The 15496-nt window shown below is 46.4% G+C and overlaps 1 protein-coding gene across 2 annotated transcripts in view; it reads left to right on the top strand.

Moving 5' to 3' along the window:
• Nucleotides 1-1056: 1056 nt before the first annotated feature.
• SMARCE1 (SWI/SNF related, matrix associated, actin dependent regulator of chromatin, subfamily e, member 1) overlaps nt 1057-15496 on the top strand; it is a 30380-nt gene continuing 15940 nt past the window's right edge. Inside the window, exons 1-6 of one of the 2 annotated variants that reach the window (XM_044298353.1) lie at nt 1057-1131; nt 4128-4169; nt 8004-8047; nt 8958-9056; nt 10022-10102; nt 10289-10420. In XM_044298353.1, the coding sequence (XP_044154288.1) occupies nt 4163-4169; nt 8004-8047; nt 8958-9056; nt 10022-10102; nt 10289-10420 (363 nt within the window). In that variant the 5' untranslated portion in view covers nt 1057-1131; nt 4128-4162. Of the gene's footprint in view, nt 1132-4127; nt 4170-8003; nt 8048-8957; nt 9063-10021; nt 10103-10288; nt 10421-15496 lie in introns of both variants that reach the window. The other variant, XM_044298352.1, reaches the window with a different exon arrangement.

Raw genomic sequence — 15496 nt, 5'->3', positions numbered from 1 at the left:
TGCAGTTCTACTCAACAAGGTCACCATGAAAACCATTTCAGGGGAGGGGCATGACACAAAAGGGGCTTTTCAATATTGATGACCTATCCTCAGGATAAATCTCTAATAAATCGGCGGGGGTCCGACACCCAGTACCCTCACCGATCAGCTGTATGGGGAGATGGCGCACGTGCTGCCTTCCTGTCCTCTGGTGCGGTCTATGGTCTTTGCCATAGACAGCAGCGATGAACAGGAAGGGAGATGGCACGTGCTCCGTCTCCCCATGCAGCTTATCTGTGAGGGTACTGGGTGTCGGACGGCCTAGTCGATCTGATATTGATGACCTATCCTGAGGATAGGTCAACAATGTTAAAAATCCCAGAGAACCCTTTTAAGCATGTCACTACAAATGTATAGAGCGTGAATGTACGTGAATTTGACACAACTCACATTATCCTAGTGTACAGGATGGTACATGAACCAATTTACTCCAAACCCCCAAAATTAAAGGGGTTGTCTGGGCTTTTTCTATTGATGACCCATCTTCAGGTTAGGTAATCAATATCAGATCGGCGGTGGTCCGACACCCGGCACCCCCACCGATCAGCTGTATGAGGAGACAGTGTGCACCTGCCGTCTATCTTTGTGCTGCTATGTCTAAGTTAGACCCCCGCCGATCTGATATTAATGACCTATCCTGAGGATAAGTCATCAATATTAAAAGCCCGGAAAACCCCTTTAACAGTCTATGGAGGGGGGGAATGCAAAAAAATAAAATTAAAATAGTGGTCAGATGATGCTACTCCACATGCACTCATTGGCCCAAAATCTGCCTCATTGGCCCAAATCTCAAAGGAGGAAGCCACTCTTTCTCATCAGCTACACATTCGTTGAAGAAGATTCGCCACAAAAAAACCAACAAAAAAATCCCCTATATATAAAACAAATGTAAATGTATAATGAATAAATGAGTTCCTAACAATGTACACGCTGGTCCCCTGTGTGACTGCGCACGCCTGTATTTACTGCACACCCCGGAGCCTCTGGTGAATGTGCCGGAGCCCGCGCTATTGTGTGGAAAGTGCGAGAGCGGAAGTGAAGACTCTGCCTCTTCCTGTGAGAGGGACAATAGACCGGAGCGGAGGCGGCGAGGTGAGTGCGGGCCGGCGGGCACGGGTAGGGTGGCCTGGGTTATGTGATACCAGAGCGGGGGACGGGAGCTCCGGGGCCGTGAGGCCTAGTGGCCGTATAGTGAGAGGTCGTGGTACAAAGAGAAGCCGTCCCTATGGCCTCCACCCGTCTGTATATGTATATCTATAATCACTGTATGGACACAGTGCAATCTGTAGTGGTCTCCTGCTGATGTGAAACTACACCTCCCATCATACCCAGGCTGATGGTAGTCTGAATACTGGGACTCCCCTGGTTGCTTCATCACCAGGACCAGCAGCAGTTAAGGGATATGTGCCATGTTATTGGACCCCCACAGTCACCAGAATGGGGGTACCATGAGGTAGGATGTGCGTGCAACCAGCCCATTCATTCTCTATGGGGCTGCTGGAGATCGCTGTACTCCGCTATCTCAGGTAGTCCCTTAAAGGGGTTGTCTGGAGCTGAACCCGGACATACCCCCATCATCACCCCCTCCGGCCTCCCTGACATGAGTATTTCATGCTCTGATGTTCTCCCTGGTCCTGCGCTGGATAGCGCAGGGCAAGGGCTGTTTGTTTATATTTTCACACTGCTAGGTGGAGGCTAACACCTAGCAGTGTTGCTGGTGATGTCACCGGCACTGATGGGCGGGCTTTAGAGCTGCCCTAGATGTTTGACAGCCTAGCTTACTCTACTTATGGAGTGCCCGGTACATCACTGAATCTCCATAAAATGCCATTGCAATGCCAAGGAGAACATTGGGGGGGGGCTGCCTGGGTGAAAATAGGGGTATGTCTGGGATCAGCTCTGAACCTGGACAACCCTTTTAACCTGCCGCTCCATTCCTATGACTGCACAGAATCTCCATACTCATGATTGGTGGGGGGTCACATTGATTGTTTATCTCCTATACCAGGCATGCTCAACCTGTGGCCCTCCAGCTCTTGTAAAACTACAACTCCCACAATGCCCTGCTTTAGGCTAATAGCTGTAGGCTGTTCGGGCATGCTGGGAGTTGTAGTTTTGCAACAGCTGGAGGGCCGCAGGTTGAGCATGTATATCCTATACCAACATGATGTGAGTTAGGCCAGGTCCACATCACCGCTGTTTTTTCTTCCGTTAGAGGAGCAGAGCAACGGACATAGCGGAAGTGCTGGATAGGGCACATACCTGACTGGAATAGACTCCATTGACTACAAGGACTCCATTCAGCTCTTCATACTCCTATTTTTATGATTATAATTTTTTTTGTCGGACTATAAAAGTCATGCATGCAAGACTTTTCTGTCCTTTTTTATTTTATTTTTTTATGTGGTCAGTGATGGAGGCCCCAAATGGAACATCTACACCGATGTGAACTCGGCCTTAGGCCTCTTTCTCACGGCCATTGCCCCGCCGTGGCCGTATTGCGGCCCACATATGGCGAGTCTGCAATACACTTGAATGCGTCCGCAAATCCGGAACGGAAGCACTACGTAGTGGTTCTGTGCTTCTGTTCAGCAAAATAATAGAACTTGTTCAAGTGAATGGGTCTGCGATCGGCATGCGGCTGGCCTATGGTCGGTGCTGGTGCATTGCGGGCCGCAGGACAACGGCCATGTAAAAGGCTTTACTGTAACAGAAGCGAGAAAGAGAAATATACGTGCTGCTAAAATTACCTTTATTTATATATTATGGGTAACAGGACAAACCTCATAACCAAAATGTGAAAGATTAGCGGTCGCCCAACAATAAAAAAGTATGGAATAGATAAGTTGACAGGGACTGGTGCATATATTAGAGGTATCTCTGGGGTGACAGATGTAAGGAGGCTGGGTAGATCTGACCCTACCAGTATTCTCTTCCCAGGGATGCCCCCTGATGGTGGAGGCACCCTGTCCCCGTACCTAAACCCTGGATAACACCCTGTTAAAGCCCTACATATAAGTACATACCCAGTGTGTATATACTACTTAACAAAATCAGGTATACAGATAGCCTGGTTTGGTTGTGTCCATGAATACTACGTTCCAGGCTGCGTCCCCAGAGCTGTGCTGCCATACGTGCCCCAGTGACATGGTCACCATACCGCATGCCCGGTGATGTGCCCCAGCTCCTGCCAAAGATCTTTTATAGAAAACAGATGATGTTTTATATTAAAAATGCTCCTGCTTTCAGGACACGGAGGTTGAGGATGCAGTAAAGGGTTATCTAGAATAATTGTGAATCTTATCAGGCCTGCATTCACATATCTGTAGAATTACGGGCTAGAACGTGCTTAATTCAAGCTCACTCACCCATTCAAGTGAAAACGGCTGATTGGTGGGGCTGTTAGAGGATAGGTCAGGGATCATCTAACCTGTCACCATCACAATGCAGTGTAGGCAGCATGTTATAGAGCAGGAGGAGCGGAGCACGTTGATATATAGTTTTTATGGGGAAAGATTCAGTAAAACTTGTAATTCATTTATCTTCCTGCTTATTCTGGGCTTTGAAGTCCAGGAGGCGGTCCTATCAGTGATTGACAGTTGTCTCTGTATACACAGTCATGGAGGGAAGGCTGTCAGTCACTAATAGGACCTCCTCCTGGACATCAAAGCCCAGAATGAGCAGGCGTTTAAGGGTTTGGCCACGGGGCGATCTTTGTTGCTGTCTTGTCCAAGTATCACATTTACAATGTAGATGTGCTAACATAGAAATGAATGGGTTTGCAGCCACATATGTGCAGTGATTCTGTCGTACGTCTGAGTTCCTCTACAACTCCATTCTTCTCTGTGCCAGCAGAGCTACACTGCGGTACATGGGCATGACGTGTAGCCAAGCCCTAAGTGAATAAATTGCCAGTTTTGCTGATTTTATTTTATTTTTTTCTCTCCCATAAATGTATCTATCAGTCTGCTCAGCTGCTCCTGCCATATAACATGCTGCCTGCAGGTTCCCTTTTACAGCATAAGGTATTTGTGTAGTCGCGTTTAATAGTTTTTAATCCCTTTTTCTATATATTTTTTTCTTTTAAGGTTCAATGTTGGGATCTGAGAAGTGATCGGCAACCATGTCAAGTAAGTAATTTTGTTATAGATTTCATGATGTTCGTTAAAATGTGGTATTCTTGCTATTATTAGGTTCTTTGCGTCGGCTTTTCAAAAAACTTTGCAGACAAAAATATTAGCGGGCAGAACCATGTGTGAATATTGGCAGTACACATAAGAGAGCTGTTTACTGCATAGCGTTTATTACATGGGACAGAGGAAGAAGAACCTGGCAGCACATATCTCCCCACGGAACAATGGATCAGGCGTGGTGGAATTAGGGCTGCAGCTATCGAGTATTCTATCGATTAATCGAGTGCTCTTATAACAAAAAACTAATTAATTAAAGGGGTTGTCCGGGTTCAGAGCTGAACCCGGACATACCCTTATTTTCACCCCGGCAGCCCCCCTGAGCCTGGCATCGGAACATCTCATGCTCCGATGCGCTCCGGTGCCCTGCACTAGATCGCGCAGGGCACAGGCTCTTTTGTTTTCAATAACACACTGCCGGGCGGTAACTTCCGCCCAGCAGTGTGTTCGGTGACGTCACCGGCTCTGAGGGGCGGGCTTTAGCTCTGCCCTAGCCGTTTTACTGGCTAGGGCAGAGCCAAATCCCGCCCATCAGTGCTGGTGACGTCACCGGGGTTCCTGTCAGCCCCATGGAGAGCCCGGTACGTCACCGGAACTCTGAAAAATGCCTTTGCCCTGCGCGATTTAGCGCAGGGCAAAGGAGAGCATCGAGCATGAACTGCTCCGATGCTCATGTCAGGGGGGCTGCCGGGGTGAAAATGGAGGGATGTCCAGGTTCAGCTCTGAACCTGGACAACCCCTTTAAAAGAACGTTTTTCTTTATAAAAACTCACCTGCCCCACCAATGAAGATAATTATTCTGTTAATACAAATGTAGGATGCGGGTGTAGGCGGTATCGCATACTCTGCACGCGTCCTCTGACAGGCGCTGTGATCTGCTGAATCGCGTCAATTAACAGGGATTGCATCACCCGCATCCTACATTTGTATTAACTGGTTAATCATCTTCATTGATGGCAGCTTCCAATTGGAGCCCCAGCAGTTGAATCGCGGTGCTCCGATCGGTTACCATGGCAGCCAGGATGCTACTGAAGCCCTGGCTGCCATGGTAACCTCCCTGCTGCTGTGTGTACTATGCACAGGGCAGCAGGGAGAGTGAAGTCCTAGACACCCTAATAGAGCTCTAGGGATTAAATTATCCCAGGTTCTGGCCCCTAAGGGGGAAAAAGTTATTAAATAAAAAGTAAAAAAAAAAATAATAATCTTAAAACTATACAAAAGAAAGGGCTGGGCACTCACTATATCTAGTAGCCGTGGTACTTTATTGAATAAAATAAATTGTTATATTATTAAAAAACACATGTTCTAACACACATTCATACACATCAATAATAATATCTAAAATATATACAATCACTGTACCACAATGGTAATAGGACCTATTTGGTATATGTAAAAGACCGGATGTGGCCAATAATTCGCCTATATGGAGGATAGGAACAACTCAAATCTATCCGAATGTTCAGTCCAAAATCAGAAATGTGCCATATACAAAAAGGACGAATGAATTAGTCGATCCGATATCCTAGGATCTATTGCAGAGACTAATAATTCTGAATTCAAATATATTCGCTCAGTTCAAGGTAACAGCATGAATTTCCAAATGGATTGTTTGTCGGTTGTATTATAGTTCAGTCTACTCACATAATGAATGTACTTAGGCGGCTCAGATCAGCAGTCCGCGGTGTCCCGCGTAATGGTCAGGGTATGATCTCCGCTTGTACGTGTGAGCCTCGACTTCACAATGGAATAGTCTATGATAACTCCTAGTGGATTTCGCAAGGAGTTTTCAACAAGCTGTTTTTCAATTGAACAATCAAAGTTCCTCACTTACTGGCGCCAGTAGTATCTTTATAGCCCACAGCTCTGCAGGTATGCGATCAACCTTCAGTGTTTTTTTCTCCAAGAAGGGTCGAAGCTGCAAGGGTTAGTGGTCCTTAAGTCCAATCGGGGGGTCCAGTACCAGACGCGTTTCAGGGCTCTTAGTGGCCCCTTCCTCAGTGGTTGACCTCCCCCCCCTAATGTCTCTCCTTTTAGGGTCCATTCTCACGTCCGTTGTTTCTTTCCTGATCTGTTCCGTTTTTTGCTGAACATATCTGGAACAGTTGCGTACCCATTCATTTTCAATGGGTCCTGAAAAAAATCAGACAGCACAATGTGTGCTGTCCGTTTCCGTTGTTCCGTTCCACATGTCCGAAAAAATATAAAACTTGTCCTATTATTTTCCGCAAAATCGGATCCTGGTACAATACAAAGTCAATGGATCCGCAAAAAACGGATGACATACGGAAACATTTTCAGGAACAACGGATCCGCAAAAAACGGACCGAAATTCGGGATATAGAAAAATACTGACGTGTGAATGTAGCCTTATAGAGGACTTCAGTAATCAGACCAACTTGGAAGTGAACCAAGTATTCCTCAAATTCTGAAATGGATCAGGTTCTCCTCAAAATCTGTAGTGGATCTCAATATTGGGATCTCTTCAAATAAATCAATATTATAATTTCCAATACAACAGAATATCCTCCATAATCCTTTCCATAATTTTCATTAGATATGCATAAATCTGGATTGTATATATCAAAGATGCACCAAATATAAAGAAACCGCATATGCGTTTATATTCAAAACATTCCAGGTTTTCATAACTATATAGATCCCTCATATGCATATCTACAAAAATATATAAATATCAAATAATAGGTCGCCATCGTGTCGGGCTATGTTATATAACATAGCCCGACCTATGTGGTGAATGCGGTTTACAGAAAAAAATGGCAAATCGCGTTTTTTTTTTTTTTGTTCCCCCCCCACCTTGTCCCCCCATAAAATAGAATAGGACTGTTCTGTCACGGGTCGGACTTTCCATAAAATGCAGAAAGCACATGGCTTTTTTTGTTGTTTTACAATATTTTTTTTCCTCATGGTATTGAAATCGAATTAAAATTTGGGTATCATGACAACCCTAGACTGTTCTTAGAACTACATAGAAATTAATGGAGCATGCTGGGAGTCGTAGTTTCACCACAGCTGTAGTGCCGGACTGGGTTCACACATTGCGCGCACGATGTATGCCACAGGGCTTTCCAAAATCATGCCAAAACGTGGCCACAATCTGTGAACCCAGCCTTTTGTCTTCCATTTATATATAAATCAGACCAGACAGCCGAATGTAAGGTTCTGTTCACATTTGTGCCAGCGGCTGTTTCTGGAGCATCTGTTGCAGATTTGTTAGCCGCTGTGGGCCGCGTTGTCACTCGGTGAGGTTCGTTGGGCAGTGTCGGTATCCCTCCATTCAAAATGGAGGCCAGAAAGCGGACGTTTACAGCCTAAGTTCGTATGGTGCGTCTTGTGTCGATCTGGTGATAATAGCTTTTTACAGTTCTGACATGAAGCACCATTCCTTACTGATCCTGCTCAATGTGTCCACGGTCACAGAAGTATTCCACTTTGGCTAAGGCCGGGGTTACACAACCACAGTGTCGCAGCCATTGGTTGCCAACTGGGTCGTGATGTGACACTGATGGATTTTTGGTTTCATATCGCACACGACTGTGCCATCGTAAACCATAAGCAGTTTGCACGCGGCTTTTCTGCATTCAGCCAAATCTCAGCGCTAAAATAGTTGGACGAACACAAGTTTCTGATGACTTCGGGCGATTCGTCTGAGACTTGCAGTCGCACAACACATACCCTGTGTAGCCCTAGCCTTATCCTCTCACGCTTTTATTTACCTGCTACCAATTTACCACCATGTGTTCTTTTCCACAGAGCGCCCGTCATATGCTCCGCCGCCTGCCCCGGCACCCGCAACAGTAAGTAAATCCGTTCTGTTATTTCCCATACAGCTCATATACGTCAGTACCATACTATAGAGAGGCCTTATTCTTGGACCTGCAGTAGACCTGATGCACTCGCACCTTTCTGGCCTCATACAGCACTCTCGTGAGAAACCAGAGTTAGAAATTAACGCCAAAACCCAGAAAATGGATGTGCACTAATTTTAATCACATTTCTGTGTTAAAATTAGTTTTTTGTTTTTGGTTTTTTTTTTTCCATTGTTTTGTGTTTGGGCATCCCTTCCCTCTGATTGCTCAGCTTTGTATATGAAGTGACTCCCCTTGCCTGCTTTATCCATATTCTTTGTCTGTCAGGTGAGGTGGTCATCGTGTATGTTTGTGGCACCCGTGTGCTTACTGCTTCCCTGCCTTGTGATAAACTGCGTTGTCTGAGGGTACATTGGTAGTGTCTAATCTTCGTCACTATGATACCGATCACAATTTATACATTCAGCTTCCCACGTCCAGATCTCACAAGCACTGTGCAGGCATTGTGCCGTATGGTATCAGGGTCCGCATCACTACTGTAGTCGGATTTAACCTGGTGATGGGTTGCCCTCCCTTCCTATGCTATTAAACAGGCTTGTGGCCAACTTTTGGCTCAAGTAAATAAGTAGTATACTGTGAGCAGCGCCATTTTTAAAAGTTTCCCATTTTTTATGAAAGCCATTCAGTAATCGTGCTTCCTTTATAGTGAGTGGGATGCGCCACTGTCTTCCCACATCCGATGGTACATGCGTTTCACAGCTTCGACACGCCATATGCAAATCATTTTCATTTTGTGACCTTTTTTTTTTCTTTTCTTTCTTTTTGTTTTCTATACTTTTATTTTCTTTCGTTTGAGCTCATTTCTCATTCGTGTTTTTGTCTCATTTGTTTCCATCAGCAAATGCCCAGCACACCAGGGTTTGTGGGATACAATCCATACAGTCATCTTGCCTACAACAACTACAGGCTGGGAGGGAACCCAGGCAGCAACAGCAGGGTAACGGTAGGAGATTGTAATTATGTGTGACCGGAGGCCTTGCAGCGCAGTCGGATGTTGGGCTGGCGTTTCTCTCCTGAAGCAGGGTTAACAGTGCAGTCTGCTGCAGGCACTCGCTGGTTAACCGGCATGGGGCGAGAAGCATGGATGCCACTATGTGTAAGTGGGACTCCGATAAGTATTCCGACTGCTGACCCAAAGAACACAGATTGTGTTAATAATCCTCTGCGGTAAGGCTTCTGCTTGTAGAATGACCCTATCTGCAACATAAGAGACGAGTGTCTTAAAACCCATAGACATAAAGAGGACAAATGCAGGTCATACAGAGGGGTTCCTCACTTGGAACTATCCTTTATGAGCCAAAATGCAGAACTAGTCAGTAAGGACCTGGCCATCCATTCCTCTCCCCAGTGACAACTACTGACCTAGTTAGAGAAGCTGGTCCTGCGGACTTCCTCTGATTGCAGGACAGAACTTTTCTTTTGTTTAAAGGGGTTGTCTTGGTACAATACCTGCAACCTGAATATTTGCTACAGTTGCATGGTCTAGTCAGTCCTCTGCCAGATTCTGATCTGCCTGTACAAGAATACTGTCCCAGGATAAAACCCTGATTCCTTATAATTAGGGGGAGGTGTTAAATATAGAAGAAGCTTCGATTTGACTTTAATCTTACTTTTTTATTGGAAATTCCCCCCGTGGCTTGTCTTCTGCCACAGATCCAGTAATAGAGTATTCTTGAGCTATAAGATTATTGCAATGAATCTTATCACATGACAGCCTCCTCTCTCATGTTGCCCAGTGTCACCAATACAATATTGTTTAGTAGGGAAGACTTGACACCTTTATTGCTCACATCAGTGTAAATTCTGGTATTAAGTGGTGTTTGTGACATGCATGCTTTAGTAAGTCGCGGGAAATACTCTACAAAGCCCTAAGCTTGTTTTTATGTGATTTTTCTCTTTTAGGCTTCATCAGGGATTACTATCCCAAAGCCCCCAAAACCTCCAGATAAGCCACTGATGCCGTACATGAGATACAGCAGGAAGGTGAGTGATGGATCTGGGTTCTGGGAGGCGCAGCTTTTTGTCTCCATGTCAGTAGCTTCCCCAAACGCCTCTGTTTATTCCCATAGAATAAATTTAGGATAAACATTCTACCTAGGAAAACCAGTAGACCTCTACATGATAAAAAAAAAAAAAAAACTCTCCACCACCCTTAATGTCTCTGAATAGGTCTGGGACCAAGTGAAGGCTTCCAACCCTGACCTTAAGTTGTGGGAGATTGGCAAGATCATTGGTGGGATGTGGCGTGACCTAACCGATGAGGAGAAGCAAGAGTACTTGAACGAATATGAAGCTGAAAAGGTACGAGGAAGTAGTGTTTAAAAAAATATCCCTTAAAAAAAAAACTCACATTAGAGCCTCAGGTGCCACTGAAGGCTTCAGCTGCTGTTTCTTCTGAGGTGTGAGGGTTGTCTTGGCTGTTCACTGGGTCCCAGGCTGGATAATGTAAGGTGGGATTGACTACTTTTATAATCAGGTTTAGATAGTAGTAACATTTTGAGTCACCTTCTAGATATGTATTTACATCTGTGACGCTTACATATTCACTATCTCCGCGCCCCCCCCCCCCCCCATATAAAATGTAAGAGTTAGGAGACTTCTTTAGGCATTATAATGCTCCTCCTTGGCCTTGTAGACATAGTGGTTTTATAGCTGGAGCTTGGATAAATAGTGACTCAAGAGTAAAAGTTCATCAATGTATATGATTTAAGGGGTAACCAATTGTCTCCAGGGCGGAAGCACAAGGCTCCATACACTGTGCAGTCTCCTGTTTATTGAAGCTCATCTCCCATTCACTTGAATAGGAAATGAGCTGCAGTACGCTGGCGTTGCCACTGTGTACAGAGCTCTCTGCCTCCAGCCCCATATGCTGTACAGTTTCTGGCACCACAGCAGCCCGAAAAGGCTGATGGGTGGGATTGCTGTTGTCGGACCACCACTGATCTGATATTGCTGACCTACCGTATTTTTCGCCGTATAAGACGCACCGGCGTATAAGACGCACCTAGGTTTTTGGGGAGGAAAATAAGAAAAAAAATATTTTTAACCAAAAGGTGTGCTGTGGGTTTGGTGGGTTTGGAACTAGGTGGTCTGTGGATGGCACTATTACTGGGGATCTGTGGATGACGGACACTGTTATGGGGGGGATCTGTGGATGACGGACACTGTTATGGGGGGGATCTGTGGATGACGGACACTGTTATGGGGGGGATCTGTGGATGACGGACACTGTTATGGGGGGAACTGTGGATGACGGACACTGTTATGGGGGAACTGTGGATGACGGACACTGTTATGGGGGAACTGTGGATGACAGACACTGTTATGGGGGGATCTGTGGCTTGCACTGTTACAGGGGGATCTGTGGCTGGCACTGTTACAGGGGGGGGATCTGTGGATAGCACTGTTATACATGTGTCATCCACAGACCCTCCCAGCCCATAACTGTGCCATCCACAGATCCCCCGCCGCTCCAGTATACTAATATAATATGTCTTATTCAATTAATAGTTATTAAATATGCCTCTTTATTCCTAAAAGTACCTTAAATCCTAAGCGCTTCAGTACAATGCCGGCAGGCCGGCAGCCGGCGTGGCGCGTCACTCACTGACGTCACTTGCCTGCGCCGCCTGCTTCATTCATAAAGTAGGCGGCGCAGGCACGTGACATCAGGGAGTTACGCTGCCGCCCGCCCGGCCTGCATTGTACAGATGCGCTTAGGATTTAAGGTACCATTAGGCATAAAGGGGCATATTTAATAACCATTAATTGAATATGACATATTTTATTAGTACACCGGAGCGGCGGGGCGGGCCTTTAGTACAGTGACTGCACCGCCCCGCCGCTATTGCCGGCCCCAGCTCCTCCTCCCAGTCCCTCCCCGAGTCCCCGCTCGCTTTACATCGCTGCCAGCGATGTAAAACTGACTGCATTCGCCGTATAAGACGCAGGGGCATTTCTCCCCCATTTTGGGGGAAGAAAAAGTGCGTCTTATACGGCGAAAAATACGGTATCTGGAGAATAGGTCATTGATATTTGTATCCTGGAGAACCACTTTAAATATAGTCAGCAGTAACTGTTAATGTCACTTGTCCAACATTTACAATATCTTGGGGTACTTTCACACTAGCGTTTTTGTTTTCCAGCATTGAGTTCCGTCCTCGGGGCTCAATACCAGAAAAAAACTGATCAGTTTTATCCTAATGCATTTTGAATGGAGAGTAATCCGTTCAGGATGCTTCAGTTCAGTCCCTCTTACGCCAGAGAAAATACCGCAGCATGCTGCAGTTTTCTCTCTGGCCAAAAATACTGCTTGCCGCAATGCCGGATCTGGCATTAATTTACATTGAAGTGTATTAGTGCTGGATCCGGCATTAAGTTTTCCGGCAAAACGGATCCGGCTTTCCGATCTGCGCATGTGCAGACCAACAAAATTAATACCAGATCCATTTTTTCCGGATGACACTGGAGAGACGGATCCGGTATTTCAGTGCATTTGTCAGATGAATCCAGATCCGTCTGACAAATGCCATCCGTTTGTGTCCAGATTGCCGGATACGGCAGGAAGTTTCGGCGACGGAACTGCCTGCCAGAATCCTCTGCTGCAAGTGTGAAAGTACCCTAAATGTACTTGTTGGAATTTTTTTTTATAAAATACCGCACCAGAAAGTTGTTGGATTAGAATGATACTTTCTATGTGTGAATCTAATGCTGATATATGTAAGTGATTACAGTATTAGAGCGAAAGGATACAATTATTGCAGAATACTAGTGCCCTGTTGTGCCGTCTGTAGCCTGGATACAAGATGAGATACGTTTGGGCATGGAGACATACAGGTTCAGTATCGTATCCTGCGGCACATTTACCAACAGATGTAGATCCTGCACGCTTGTAGGTTGCTGAAGCTGGAGTCCCAGCTGGTCCCATAACTGCTTGACTAGTGATAAATCTGGTGACCAGGCAGGACATGGAAGCCTTGCTGTTGGGCAGAGATATTCCTGGGAATCCCTTGCTGTGTGTGGGCGAGTATTGTCCTGCTGAAAAATGCCAGTTGGAAACCCTGCCATGAGAGGAACACATGTGGCCGCAGGATGTCCTGCACATATCACTGAGCTGTTAGTGTCCCTGGTATCACTACTAGGGCTGACCGACTGTCATTTGCAATGGCTCCCTAGATCATCACCCAGCAGTTGGAGCAGTGTGTCACCCCATAGCAAAGGTAGGATTGAAGCGCTCGCCACAGGGCCTCCTTACTCTAACCTGACACTTGTCAAATCCTAAAGAGACTTAGCGGTTGTTGCTAAAGACAATGCACTCCAGTCTCTAGCAGTCCAGGTTTCTTGTTCACAACACCACTGCAAACAAAGGCGATGGTGGCTAGATATCAGTAGCAGGGAATGTAATTGGCACGAAGACATAAATTTCCTTCCTTCTCCTTCTCTATGTTTGGATGGTGGACAATGAAACTGTGGGAGCCGCTCATGCATGTCAGCAGATTAAATGATCCAGGAGCCTGTTCACCATGTGCGTGCCCTCATGTTATAACTGCTCATAACAGCAAAGTCAGAACGGCCTAGATGGTGGCAGTTTGTTGAAACGACCGTCTTGCTTCTCTCAGTCCAATGACGCACCCCCTCTGTCTTAAACTGGGCAAAATGTTTTCTAGTGTGTTGCAGAGGCATGTCTAGCGGTTAAAGGGGTTGTCCCACTTCATAAAATAGGTTTTATCTAATCTATTTACCCCCACACAACATATCTTCCTATCCATGTTATTATCCAAAAGCTACCTTTCATTCAAAAAATCATGTAAAGCGATTCCTTTGTTGTTTTCTGTATCCCATGGATACGGCCTCTTTCGTCCGGCCGCATCGCTGTGCCGCGCCTGCGCACAACGGCTGAACAAGTACTCGGGCCGCCTCTCCATTCCTACAAGTACGCGCACGCCCGCGCATGCGCAAATACAGCAGGCGGGTGCCGGAATCAAATAGCCGGCACCCGACCTCTATGACAGGGAGCGGGACCTTAGGGGTTAACTGCCGCTGATCGCAGCCCCCTATCATAGAGGTCGGGTGCCGGCTATTTCACTCCGGCACCCACCTCCTGCATTTGTATTAACATTGGTGGCGCAGTGCGCCCCCCCCCCCCCAGTATAATATACATTCAGTGCGGCCACCCCCCCCCCCCCCCAGTATAATATACATTCAGTGCGGCCACCCCCCCCCCCCCCAGTATAATATACATTCAGTGCGGCCACCCCCCCCAGTATAATATACATTCAGTGCGGCCACCCCCCCCCCCAGTATAATATACATTCAGTGCGGACCCCCCCAGTATAATATACATTGGTGGCGCAGTGGGAAGTGCCAATGAGGGTTAAAAAAATAAATAAAAAATTAACTCACCTCCTCCAATTGTTCGCGCAGCTGCCGGTCTCCTGTTCTATCTTTAGGACCTGTGAAAGGACCTTTGGTGACGTCACTGAGCTAATCACATGGTCCATTACCATGGTGATGGATCATATGATGTACCATGTGATGACCACAGTGATGTCACCAAAGGTCCTTTCACAGGTCCTAAAGATAGAACAGGAGACCGGCAGCTGCGCGAACAATTGGAGGAGGTGAGTTAATTTTTTATTTATTTTTTTAACCCTCATTGGCACTTCCCACTGCGCCACCAATGTATATTATACTGGGGGGGTCCGCACTGAATGTATATTATACTGGGGGGGGGGGTGGCCGCACTGAATGTATATTATACTGGGGGGGGTGGCCGCACTGAATGTATATTATACTGGGGGGGGGGGTGGCCGCACTGAATGTATATTATACTGGGGGGGGGGTGGCCGCACTGAATGTATATTATACTGGGGGGGGGGTGGCCGCACTGAATGTATATTATACTGGGGGGGGGGGTGGCCGCACTGAATGTATATTATACTGGGGGGGGGGCGGCCGCACTGAATGTATATTATACTGGGGGGGGGGGGCGCACTAAATGTATATTATACTGGGGGGGGGGGGGGCCGCACTCAATGTTTATTATACTGGGGGGGGGGCGGGACCTCACATACGGCTCCATGTGGATGACCTCATACACATGAACGAGCACGCAGGGTGAGTCATGAGGAGGCGTGGCCTTCACTCAACTGCCTGAGAACCAGGAAGTTATCAGGACATCTACTGCTGATAAGATTAAAAAAGCAAAGTGGGACAACCCCTTTAATGATCTCTCACCAAAAGGTACACAACCCAAAAGTAGCCCCTGAGAGTCCTTTTTTTTTTTTTTTTTTTTTTTTTTATAGGGCAGCTTGCAAAGCACATCTGTGGCAAGGCAGTCAGGCAATGCCTGTAACCATTTACATACAGTACTGTGTA

This window comes from Bufo gargarizans, chromosome 6 (genome assembly GCF_014858855.1).
Source record: "Bufo gargarizans isolate SCDJY-AF-19 chromosome 6, ASM1485885v1, whole genome shotgun sequence".
Classification (NCBI taxonomy): Eukaryota; Metazoa; Chordata; class Amphibia; order Anura; family Bufonidae; genus Bufo; species Bufo gargarizans.
Note: the sequence above shows the minus strand (reverse complement) of the source record. Positions and strands in the feature narration are given on the sequence as shown.